At 42.8% G+C, this 12,588-nt stretch overlaps 2 protein-coding genes across 6 annotated transcripts in view; one reads left to right on the forward strand and one right to left on the reverse strand.

The window, feature by feature from the left end:
- TMX3 (thioredoxin related transmembrane protein 3) overlaps positions 1-4,548 on the reverse strand; it is a 44,501-nt gene extending 39,953 nt beyond the window's left edge. Inside the window, exons 1-2 of one of the 3 annotated variants that reach the window (XM_041739448.1) lie at positions 4,294-4,479; positions 3,247-3,301 (exon numbers count right to left, since the gene is read on the reverse strand). In XM_041739448.1, the coding sequence (XP_041595382.1) occupies positions 3,247-3,301; positions 4,294-4,339 (101 nt within the window). In that variant the 5' untranslated portion in view covers positions 4,340-4,479. Of the gene's footprint in view, positions 1-3,246; positions 3,302-4,293 lie in introns of all 3 variants that reach the window. The other 2 variants (XM_041739447.1, XM_041739449.1) reach the window with 2 other exon arrangements.
- Position 4,549: 1 nt separating this feature from the next.
- Positions 4,550-12,588, forward strand: part of CCDC102B (coiled-coil domain containing 102B) — a 185,004-nt gene continuing 176,965 nt past the window's right edge. For 2 of the 3 annotated variants that reach the window (XM_041739452.1, XM_041739450.1), the window contains exon 1: positions 4,550-4,804. In XM_041739452.1, the coding sequence (XP_041595386.1) occupies positions 4,743-4,804 (62 nt within the window). In that variant the 5' untranslated portion in view covers positions 4,550-4,742. The remainder of the gene's footprint in view (positions 4,805-12,588) is intronic. The other variant, XM_041739456.1, reaches the window with a different exon arrangement.

A 12,588-nucleotide genomic window follows, 5' to 3' on the forward strand; every position in this document is an offset into this window, starting at 1 on the left:
GTGGGATCAGTGAGGCTCAGGAGAGGAGGAGGGTTGGTGGCCTGTTAGAGGGCCTATTGGTTGGGGCCCCTCTCAAGAGCAGCAGGCCTTCTGGTAGCCATTAAAATCCTCACAGGGCTATATGACAGCATCAGTAGCCATATAGGCTCACCAATCCCTGGGCCTCTTTCTTTTTATTTCTTGGGTCAAAAAAAGTCAAAAGTTTAATAATGATCTCCTCTGGAATATATGATATACCGCTTCCCAGATCAGGCTCAGGAACTAGGTCCTTGTACCTCATCTATGTTAATGCCCAACCACAACTGCTGCTTTTGAGTCATCATGGCATCCAGTCCTTGCTGGGCAGTGCCCTGTCTAGGTCCTCTAGGAGGTTGTCATCAACATAACGGAAAGCCTATACTCCCCCAGAAGCACAACTTTTTCCAGATCATGGTCTACCCATTGACAGCAGACAGATGGGGAATTAACCTGCCTTGCAGGACATTAAAGGTATGCTGAAATTCACCCCACATGAAGGAAACTGCTCTGATCAACCCACAAGAGTGGGGTGCTGGAAAAGACATTTCCAATGTTAACTGCTACAGACCAAGCTAACCTCCAGTAGCAGCCTCTTCATGATGTCAGTGGCAAGAGCAATACTTTGGTATTGAGAGACCTATAACCAGCAGCCAGTCACCTGGTACCCAAGACCTTGTACAAAGGCCAAACGGCACTACTGAGTGGAGAAATAAGTCTCACAGAACACTTTGTCTCTCCTCAGCTTAGCAGCCAAGATGACTGTTTCCTTTTGACTGACCAGGCAGCCAATATTATTTTGGAGCTAGTAATTGAGTAGGTTCGTAGTCTTCCCCATGTTCTCCTAAAATGGTCCTAATAATGGCAACTCCCATCGGGGCTCAGGGACAGAGACGAATGGGAATACACAGAAACAATACCACACTTAGTAGCATGGGCTTGAAAGTACTCATCCTGAGTCAAGCTGGGCAAACGTGCCTATATAGGTCATCAAAGACTCAAACCTGGGAGGCATATGTATCCTCCTCATCCTGGTAGCAGGGGGAAGTAGAGATCACACTCACTTGTGCACTGATATCCAAAAGGCCCAAGAAGTATAATTCTCCCATGAACTCTGACCTTGGCACAGGATGTCCAGTCTACCCCTGGGACAGAGAAACCTCTCAACCTAATACCTACTCAAGGTCTGAGTAAATATTTCAGCGTTCCTCCTCTCATCTGGTGGGGATACTACTAGTGACAGAAAGGCTGTCATCATACAGACCCCAGTGGTACTGCCCATCAGACTCTTCAAGACTTAATATCTGGCCATCAGGTGTCTGGTGAGGAGTCGATTAATATCCTCCTTTGAGACCCCATTATTGAACAAACAGACCTAGAGATTTTTTTTTCAGAAAGGCTCACACCTGGTTTGCCCAAGAAAGGGTGCTCAGTTCCCATGCTTATGTCAGTCTCTGTGCTTGTCAATCTTTGCTGTCTTAGGGATGGCTGCTTCTTCTGTGTCTGGATATTTCTCAATTAAGACGTGGACTGTGTCACAGACTGAATGGATTAGGTAAGGAGGCTTACATGGACTTGGTAACAAGCAGGAACATTAGAGAGAAACCTAGAAATTGGAGTCTGTGTAACTGTCTCATTATCTGCAGTTTCCTAATCCCTCCATGCAGACCCAAGGGATCATCAAGATGGCTCACAGGACCACTACCACCTCTGTGAGAGCGGGCCAGCCATGGTTTTCGGTGACAGGAAACCTGTCTCGGACAGCCAAAGCTGTCAAGTTCAAAGAGCACCCAGCTGAGAAAGATGTCCGTGCCTGCTCATATGCTTCCTCATACTCTCCACTGTGAGGGCATTCTAAAAGAGGAAGTCTATAGTGACACAGGCCTCAAGACATCAAGTTTAACAAGATTACCTTCATGTTAACAATGCTTTTCCCTTCAGGGGCACCTGGGTGGCTCAGATGGTTGAGCATCTGCCTTTGCCTCAGGTCTTGATCCTAGGGTCCTGGGATTGTGCCCAGTTTGGCGAGGAGTCTGCTTCTCCCTCTCCCACTACCTCTCCCTCTCCCCCGCCCCCATTCATGCTCTTTGCTATGCATGCTCTGTCTCTCTCATGAATGAATAAAATTAAAAAAAATAAAAAATAAAAAAACTACAACGAAACTACAATGGTTCTCTTCAGAACCTACTATCACTCAGCACAGCTAATAAAGTGCTCCCTGGGATCCTCAGGATTTCTGCTCTTCTAGAACAGCACTGTGTTCATATGACCACTTGCTACTGTACCAATTTTGTTGAGTACAGGTAATTAGGACAACAAGCAAAACTGAAAGTAATAAGCCTTTATTCACTCACTGTGACAACATAAGCCAACAGGCCAAAAAAAAAAAAAAAACAAGTGCCAGCTCCTCAATGTTCCATTTTTCCAAGTGAAACAGTACCAGACAAGGGTCAGGTGGATGCAGCATAGAGCAAAGAATTCACTTCACTGCAGAGGAGCACTGAACCAAAGGGTTCTGCCTTTTTATGAACCCATGGGCAGGAGAATGAAAGAGGAGGATAGTAGTGGAAAAGTACTGACTCCAAGTGAAGATGAGTGGTTCAGCCAAGCCCCTAGATAAGATCTCAGCAGAGATGCCCAGGAAGTGCCCCAGGTGACGCCCCCAATAAGGAGGCCTCTGGAAGAGGCAACTTGGGGCTAGAGATTCAAATATGCACATGAGCTAGCCTCGGGCCCTGAGTCTCTAACTACAACTCCCTCCAGAGACTGCAACACGCTGGCTGTGCACCAAGTCTGGTGTGGGGAGAACAGCTTCCCTCCTAAGGCCTGCCAGGAAAAGCCTTGAAATTGCCTATGGTCAGGCCTGAAAGACCACACATAGGATATTTGGTCTGTCTGGAGCTGTTCTCCTCACCTACTCTAAGCAATACATCGTGATTAATGCTATGGTTCTGTGAAAACAAATATACGGTATGGTTACTGAATTCCAGCACCGGCTCACAAGTACAACAAAAAATGATAAAACAGAATATGGAACAGTTAGTAAACTCCATAGAGCACAACCCCATACATATGTATGTAACAGAACTTGGGACAACTTCTGAACACGTCAGTGCCATATAAACATCACTCATTACTGTTAACTATTAAAAGACCAGGTTCATGGAAATGTTTAGACAATACCAGAATTTTAAAAAGTCGAAATACTATTTAAAATACATATATACTTACGATTCATCCAAATCTTGTACAAATCCTTTACTGAAAGCCATATCCAGTAAAAAAACTGGAAAAAGAGGACAAAATGTTTACAATAAACGCTGACTTATAACTTGTTTCATACTACATGCTTAGTCATCTATAAAATGTTTTTGATTTTTTACAATCTACCATAAAACCCATCACTGATCCATCCCAAAGCACAAACAATGCATAAGCCTAAGTAGTTGATCCCTTCACGAAATATTCGCTCTGTCAGCAACTATACTGTGACCGCAAGGTTTATATAGGCTAATAAATCTGAGACACAGAGGTTCTCTTTCAACATATTTTTATTCCCTTATTTTTCCTTGTTGCCATTCCACCTTTTTTTTTTTTTTTTTTTTTTTACCAGAGAACTCGTTCTTCTCTTTCTCCGGTAGTAATCACCTCCTCCTCTGTGTAAACTCCAACTGCCATCCAAAATGCCGTTTTAGCTTTTTTCGGCTTCACAGGCGTGTCACGCCCGAGCTACACCTGCAGCGCTCGGCGTCCTCACAGCCTGGCACGCAGGGGGCGTCAAGGGGATTCTAAGCCAACACGCGGCGGCGGCGGCGGCGGCGGCGAGGACCGGGCGCGCGACGCCGGAACGGCCACCCCCGACTCGACTCTGCCGTCACTCTTCACGCCGCACGGCCCGGCGCCCCGACCGCGACCTGCCCTCGGCCGTCTCTCTCAGCCCCCAGGTGGGTAAAAATTCTCCGGACGTGACAAGCCTCGGAACCCGCAGCCGAAGCCAGGCGTGGCCGCGGGCTGGGGGGCGCGGCCCCACGCCTCTCCGCGCAGGCGGCGCGACGGAGACTTCCTGCCCCACGAAGCCAAGGACCGAACAGGAGGCAGGAGCATCTTTTCCTGGCCCGGGTCCCCCGGCACGGCCGCGCTGGGGGAAGGACCCCAGCGGCCGGGGGTCTCCCGGCGGACGCCACAGCCGTCGGCAGCCTGGCGGGGGACCCCGGCCCGCCCCCCGGAGAGGGTCCCCGCGCGCGCCCGCCCCCGCCCCCGCCCCCGCGCGGCCCTTACCTGTGGCGCAGAGCCGCAGGCCGGCCCCGAGCGTCCCAGCCGCCATGCTCGCCGCAGGGAGAGCTGCAGAGGCCCCGGAGAAGAGACACGGGCGGCCGCAGTTGGCACCGCCGGAAAGGGAAGCGGGCCGCGGGCGCGCGGAAGGGAAGCCTGGGCGGAGGGCGGAGGGCGGGGGCGGGGCGGGCGGCCGCCGCTACCCTCCCAGGACCCCGCCGGCCTCCGCCTCTGGGCATGCGCGGGACGGCGGCGCCTGCGCGGATCTGCGGCGCCTGCGCAGTCGCGACGTAAATCTGTGCGCTTCCCGCTGCCCCCGGGAGCGTGGGAACCGAGCGCGCGGGCGCCTTCCTGTGGGGCCGGGGCGGGTGCGGCGTTGGGGGCGCTTCCGGGAGGCGAGGCGCAGCTAAGTTTGGAGGGGAACGGGGGAGAAACGCCGCCGCCCTGGACGCTCGATGCTGCCAGGTTTTTTTCACTTGCTGCTCCTGTGCAGCAGCGATCAGATTCGTGGAAAGAGGTGGGTGTTAGCAGCGCGTGGAAAGATGGAAGGCCGTGGATTCGTGGGTGAGCTTCCAAAATAAGTCTCCAAAATAAGTTTGGGATCTTCCCTGAACCTGTTTGCGAAATGAGGTACCAGCCCTCGTAGGAAGCTCCATTGATGCGATTTTGCCAACTGAAACAGTGCCGTCTTAAAGACTTCTCTTGGAACCTGCAACAATGAAGTTGATCTTAAGATACAGGTGGTTTTTTGTTTTTTTTTTTTTTGATGATTTGTTACTGTTTTCGGATTCTTTTTGATAAGACTGAAATACTGTGAAATATTTGCTATCTCCTCCTACACGACAAAAGTGTAAAAACGAGGTATTTTTTCATATGGCGGCTCTGCAATCACTACATCCAGTGTAAATGACATGTTTATAGGACCTAAAATTCCAGAGGATTTAGGTTAAATCAGTTATTGAACATGCGTTACTGGGAATAGAAATAAATTATGATGTCAGGCAGGTCACCTGAGGTTCAAAATTCCAACAGGCAGAGATCTCAGAAAATCCTACTCCTAATGACTGACTGAAAGGTTACATTGTGAGCTGATTGAGAGCAAGCCCGAGATTTCACCTGTTTTATGAATACAGCGCAGGATCCATTGCAGACCTTCAGCAGATTCAGACATTTTTTGGTTGTCTAGTTTACTTTGATTTTAACATACAGAAGTATTTAAATCTCCTACAGGTTCTCAAAGTAGGGATTTTATAGATCCTGGGGCACAGAAGAGGTAGTTTGCTTAATGGCTTTGAGGGTGGAGTTGCCATTTGAAACAAAGTTTCGGACCCGGAGCTGGTCTTATTCTAGCACCACGCTGCCTCCCAGACCTCTCCCTGCTCCAGGATTCTCTCCCTCCCTCCCCTTCCCCTTTCAGTCATCCTGTTTTCACTAATGGTACAAATGTTTGATCAGTTTCCCTGGGAGTTATGTTGGGTTTTTCCCAGCTTAAGAAAGGTACTGCTTGTGTGATTTTATGCACATAAGCTTAAAATCAGGGAAATTAATAGTCTTAGAAGGCAGAGGTACAAAGAATGTTTTCTTTCTTGATCTGAACCCTGCTACCCAGATCTGTTCATTTTGTGAAAAATGCATTGAGCTTTATTTACCCTTACAGTTTGTGTACTTTTCTGTATATATAACTCTAGCAATGAAAGTTTAAGAGAAATAAATCTATTTTTTTTAATGGAAAAGTGATCATTATATGGTGTTAAATAGTGCTTCTCAAATTGTACCAAGCATCATTTACTTTGATTAAAACAGTTTCTGAATACTCCTTACAGAATCTGAACCAGTGGGTCTGGATTTGCATTTCTTACAAGTTCCCAGGTGATGCTGTTGTTCTGGCCTTCAGATCTCATTTAGCCCTGAAGGAAAATAAATCCAGAAAATGCCATTCATTTTTAGATTGTTCTGTATAAAATACATTAAGTAAAAAAAAAAAAAATCTATAAATAAAAATCAAGTTTTTTGTAGTTTTTTTCTTGATGGCGTGAAATGGTTTTATTGTTAGTGTTAAATGATACTTTTTTAAATGTCTATTTTAATTTAAAATTTGGTAAATATGATTAGACATAACCCACATTAAAGAAAGGTCTTTGGAGATCTTCATGTATTTTTAAGAATGGACAGAGGTTTGGGGAACAAAAGTTTGAAAACAAACTGTATTAAATAAGCAGCGAATGCATACTATAACATACGTTAAGGAAAATTACAAACCTACCATATTATTTTCAACAGATTGAAAAAATGTATTATCGGTGTGTTTTCTGACAACACAGTAAGATTATAAATCTATATAAGATAAAACCTCCTAAATCTGGAAATTTAAAAACACTTTTAAATAATGTCTTTGTAAAAAAAAAAAAAAAGAATTAAAATATACTTAGAAGTAAACAAAAAATATGCCTATTAAAATTGTAGGTTGCAGCAAAATCTGTGCAAATTTATAGGTGTAAATATCTTTTATATTTTAGAATGAGAGAAATGAAAATTAGTTAACTGGATATTCTCCTTAAGAAGTAGATGAAAAGACTTTAGAAAAAGGAAGGATGGGCTCCTGGGTGGCTCACTTGCTGAAGTACCTGCCTTCTGCTCAGGTCAGGATCCCAGAATTCCAGGATGGAGCTTCACGTCTGGTTTGACTCACTGCTCAGGAGGGAGTCTGCTTCTCCCTTTCCCTCTGTTCCTCCCCCACTCTCTGTTCACTCTCTCTCAAATAAATAAAAATCGTAAATTTCAAAAAAAAAAAAGGAAGGATGACATAAAAGATACACAGGGATGTTAGATTTTATTTGCCAGAAACTGTGTACTGAGAGCATAGCATTGAGCAAAATGGACCCTGATATGGTTCATTTCCTTTTTTTTTTTTTTTTACAGTTCACTTCCTAGTGGGTTGTAAGAATTATCACTTATAAGGCTTATATATTAGTCAGTGTCTTAAAGGTTTTATATGTTAACTCATTCAGAGAGGGGAAAAAAGATACAGTAGACTCAAAAGAAGTCCCAGCGTGCTTTTTGAAGTAATAAAATGGACAAATTTCATGTTTTAGTGAATCCAGAAATAACATGTAAGAAAGAATGAAAAAAATGAGAAAATACCTAAGCATCCAGAAATCATGGCCCCTTTCCAAGAGGCCGGCTAAATCATCCTTTACTCCCAGAGAAGGGAAGCCAATTCAAGGGGACTCAGTTCAGGGAAGAGAACACCTGCACCTATCTCATGTTCTCTCTCAACATACCACCCTTGAATGATTCACTAAGCCAGTTAGTACTGGGAAAGGCAAAACAGAGAGAAGGTGAATCAAGACCCTCCCCCCCCCCCCCCCCAGTCCCACAGCAAGTTTCCAGCCTAAGACAGTCTCAGGAGAAGGGAGGAATTTTTTGATGATAAATCTGTTTCAGAATTTTGTTAATATTAGGACTCAGTATGAAAATAATTGAACTGGTTTTTCAGCTTAATTAAATCTTTTATCTAGATGGACTTGTTAGAATTTTCATCCAGAGACAGGGGAAGAATACCCATACTGAGAAATCTTTAAAGGAATGATAGGAAGACAGTTATTTTGATTATGTTGCCATTTGTTGCATATTCAGTGTAATTAATATTAGGACCAAAACAAGGACATAGACAGAATAGGTTAAAGAGATAAGCAAATTTTGTCTGCAGTATAGACAAAAATTAAAGAGTAGACAAAAAAAATCAAAAAGTTATAAAAATATAATTTACCTTCCAGAATCAAGTCCCGTGTCAGGCTCCCTGCGTGGAGCCTGCTTCTCCCTCTGCCTGTGTCTCTGCCTCTCTCTCTCTCTCTCTGTGTGTGTGTCTCTCTCTAATGAATAAATAAATAAAATCTTAAAAAAATAAAAAAAATGTATATAACTTACCAGTATCAGTTCAACAACTAGAATAATAATAGGATAACCATGAGAAAATTGAATCAAAAGTTTGAAAGTGTCTTAGAAAAAGTGCTAACTTTTATGAAAAAAAAGATGTTACAAACTCTTGCAGAGAATAAAAAAAAAAAAAAAAAAGGAAACACTCCTCAGTTTGTTCAAAGGCTAGGGTACGCTTGGTTTCAAACCCAGAGGAAGCATTTATGAGAAAGGAATTATATAGATCAATTCATTTATGAACAAAAATGCAAAAAATTCCAAAGAAAATGTTATCAAACCAGATCTAGCAGTGCACCAAAAAGATTAAATTAGCCCCTCCACCCCCAGAAAAACCAAGTGTGGATTAATATTAGGGTGAAAACTTTGTGTAAATTTTTTACACTACCAGATAGAGATGAAATTTATGTAACATTTAAATAAATACAATAAAATTACTTGAATTTGACACATATTAACCTTCAATCATAATAGTAAACTGGAACTAGAGGAACAATTCCTCAGCATAATGTTCTGTTCAGGTTAATCTCTAGCAGTCCTGGAATTAGCCTGAGATGTTTTTGCTAAAAGTTTCCATCTGGGACTAACCTGTCTGTTTGCCATCCATGAAACATGCAGACTAGGAATGTTGCTTTTTGTTAACCATGGATCCAAGGAGTTTTGTGGTGGTTTTTAACAGCCTGTCAGCATTATTTATGGGTAAGCGTGTGATTGCTGACTTGCAACAGCTCTGCTGTTGAGGCTGGCTTTGTACCAGGAATATGCATATGTAACCAGCAAAATATTAGGAATCCCAGTGAGACTCCTAGGTTCCCTTGTTCCAAGGTGTCTTATGCACGTGTAGGGGGGTTCCTTATCTAAGAGAGAAAGTGCTTACAACCATAATTATTGTAGAAGGTAGAAGACAGAAGCTTGTACCAGTCTCCACAGACCCTTGCTGTGAGATAGTCTTTAACAGTGATCCAAATTCTTGCTTCCACATTGTTTTGTATCCTTTTCCCCTAGTGAGTAATAGATTTATAAGTGTTGTTTTTGGGGGTCAAACAGTCTTCTTAGTTGAACCCTGTTGCAGTTGCAATTGGTGTTAGAGGTGGGATAGCTTAGAAGACTTTTGACTCATTTTTTTGCTAAAAATATGACATAGGAACTTTTGAGAAAGAAAAAGGAGAATCCTGACAAAGGGGATGGAAAGGAAGCATTCATTGATGCAGAGGTGGTTTTCCAGCTACTCTTGGTTAAAAGTAGCACAAGCTTTGAAATCAGTTACTTACTGATAGGTAGACTTTCTGTGACAGAAAGGACAGCCTGAATGCCAGGAGCTAGCAAAAGTAGAGGATGAGCAAATGGATAGCAAGTCAGCTAAATCAGTTCCTAGTTGCTGTTTTCAGCATGAGCTGAAATGAGAGTCCAGAATCTCCCTCAATTGAGCTTCATCATCCTCTCTCACTAGCAAATGGAGCTCCAGCCAAAGGAACTTGGGCACTATAAAGTCTGATGAGTTGGCTAAGCCTATGAGGCCCACTACAACTACGAAGGTAATTCAAGTAGGATGATTGATGATGGAGGAAAGCAATGAAGTAAGAGATTATTCACTAACAGAATAGAGGCCTTTTATAGACTGCCGTAAGCATTGTCCTGATGACCTTTGTTGAAATGGTTCCTAGGAGTTTAAGATCGAGTAGCAGTGTCTCTGGTTTTGAATACTGTTCAGTGGAGATGATTGCACTTGTCCTGGATCCTCCTTTGACTTCTGTCTTCCCTAGAGATAGTTCAAGGAGAAGTCTTTGCTGATTAGAATAGATTCAGACAGGGAGCTACTAGAGACTGGTAGGTAGGTCCTCTGTTCCTTCCTTGTCATTTAAATGTCTGTGTCTACTCTAGCTGCAGAAATGCTGCCAACCTGGACTGTACTGGACAGGCCATGGGACAATGAAAATCAGACCTGCATGGGATCCCCCTTACTCAGATTATGATAAAAGGAACCCTACCACTGTGGACACCATATGTGATATTGCTCTTAGACCTCAGAGGATGTAAAAGAGATAGTTTTTTTTTTTTTTTTAAAGAGATAGTTTTTGCATCTCCTGTCTCAGCTACCTCTGATGAGACTTCAGGTTGATACAAATGTTAAAGTTTTAAAAAGAAAAGGAAGTCAAGACAAGGAAAGGACACAAAGAACTACAACTGAACACCAAAACCCCAAAATAATCCAGTTAAAAAACAGGCAGAAGACATAAACAGACACCTCTCCAAAGAAGACGTACAGATGGCCAAGATGAAAAGATGCATATTGCAAATCAAAACCACAAGACATCACCTCACATCTGTCAGAATGTATAAAATCAAAAACACAGGAACCAAGTATAGGTGAGGATTTATGAAGAAAAAGTAAACTCGTGCGCACTGTTGATGGGAATGCAAACTGGTGTACCCACTGGTAAATAGCCTGGAGGTTCCTCAAAAAATTAAAGATAGGAATTCCACTACTGGGTATTTACCTAAAGAATACAAAAACACTGATTCAAAAAGATATGCACCCCTATGTTTATTGCAGCATTACTTACAATAGCCAAGTTATGGAAACAGCCCAAGTGTCCATTAATAGATGAATGCATAGCAATGATGTGGAATGGAATATTACTCAGCCATAAAAAGAATGAGATCTTGCCATTTTTAACAACATGGTTGGATCTAGAGGGCATAATGCTACGTGAAATAAGTCAGAGGAAGATAGATACCATATGATTTCACTCGTATGTGCAATTTAAGAAACAAAACAAATGAACACAAGAAAAAAGGGGGAAAAAAAAAACCCAACCAGATTCTTAAATATAGAGAACACAGTGGTGGTTTCTAGAAAGGAAGTGGGGTAATGGGTGAAGTAGGTGATAGGGAGTAATAGTACATTTATCTTAATGAGCACTGAGCAATTCATAGAATTGTTGAATCACTATATTGTACACTTTAAACCAAAATAACACTATATATTAATTGTACTGGAATAAAATTAAAAGAAAATAAAATAAAGCCACTCCCTTCCAAAAAAGGCAAAGACAAAGAATTCAGGACTGAATAGATGGTTAATCTAAAATGGCATTAAAAAGGGGGAAATTGGGATCCCTGGGTGGTGCAGCGGTTTGGCGCCTGCCTTTGGCCCAGGGCACGATCCTGGAGATCCAGGATCGAATCCCACGTCGGGCTCCCGGTGCATGGAGCCTGCTTCTCCCTCTGCCTATGTCTCTGCCTCTCTCTCTCTCTCTCTCTCTCTCTCTCTCTCTGTGACTATCATAAATAAATAAATTAATTAATTTTAAAAAATACCTACTTTAAAAAAAAAAGGGGGGAAATTGGTAGAGTGCCTACTAAAACCTTGGTAGACTTTTATAAGAAGCCAATAAAACACAACTGCCTCTCCTCAAACTTCTCAAAGACATAAAAGCCTGCATGCTTATCTTGTCTGAGTTTAGAAGAATTCCAGGTAGAGAAAGGTCCTCACAAGCCTATAGCATCAAGTTCTAAAATACCAATTTTTAATACTAAAGCAAGGTATCTGTTTCCTATTACAGAAACTTAAAACAGCAGAAATTTATCTCACAGTTCTGCAGATTATAAGTTCAGTAGGGTGAATCAGTTTATTTACTCTAAGTTCCACAAAGCCAAAAGGCAAGGTGTCAGAAGGCTCTGGAAAGGAACCCACTTCTGGGCTCATTCAAGTTGCTAGTATAATTCACTTCCATTGGCTGTAGGTTGGCCACCCCTGTTTCCTTGCTGGCTGGTGGCTGGGAGTTCTCTGCTGCTGGAGATCACCTACTTTCTTTGACTGTGGCCCCTTTCAGAGCCAGCATCAGTGCATCATTGCCCCACGGGGCTTTAAATTTTTCTAACTTCCCCTTCTGCCGTAACTTTCTGACTCTTCTTCCTTCTTCTAAGTGCTCGTGTGGCTACTTTGGGTCCACCTGGATAATCCAGGATGATCTCCCTACCTTAAAATCACCTGTTAGTAACTTCATTCTATCTGCAAAGTCCTTTCAGAGCATTGCCTGGATTAGTTTTTGCCTGAAAAAGGGCAGTATGTGAGTCTTGAAAACAATTTTTAAAATATTTTCTAATACAGGTGTTAATGGAGGAAGCACATTATATGAAGGACAGGTTCTCTTGACCAAATCCCTATGGGAGAACCAAGGCCTTTGACAAATGTGTGGGTGAAATGGCCTGCAGATAGAGAAATTCTTTTAGGTCGCTTGGTTATAGGAGCACTATCTAGGCCTACTAATGAGGCCCTCAGGGGTGATAGAATTAATTTAGGGGAACAGGGAGATGCTACCGTAAAGGAATAAAAATTAAATTCTCATTAAAAGTTGGAATACA

Source organism: Vulpes lagopus, chromosome 24 (genome assembly GCF_018345385.1).
Source record: "Vulpes lagopus strain Blue_001 chromosome 24, ASM1834538v1, whole genome shotgun sequence".
Classification (NCBI taxonomy): Eukaryota; Metazoa; Chordata; class Mammalia; order Carnivora; family Canidae; genus Vulpes; species Vulpes lagopus.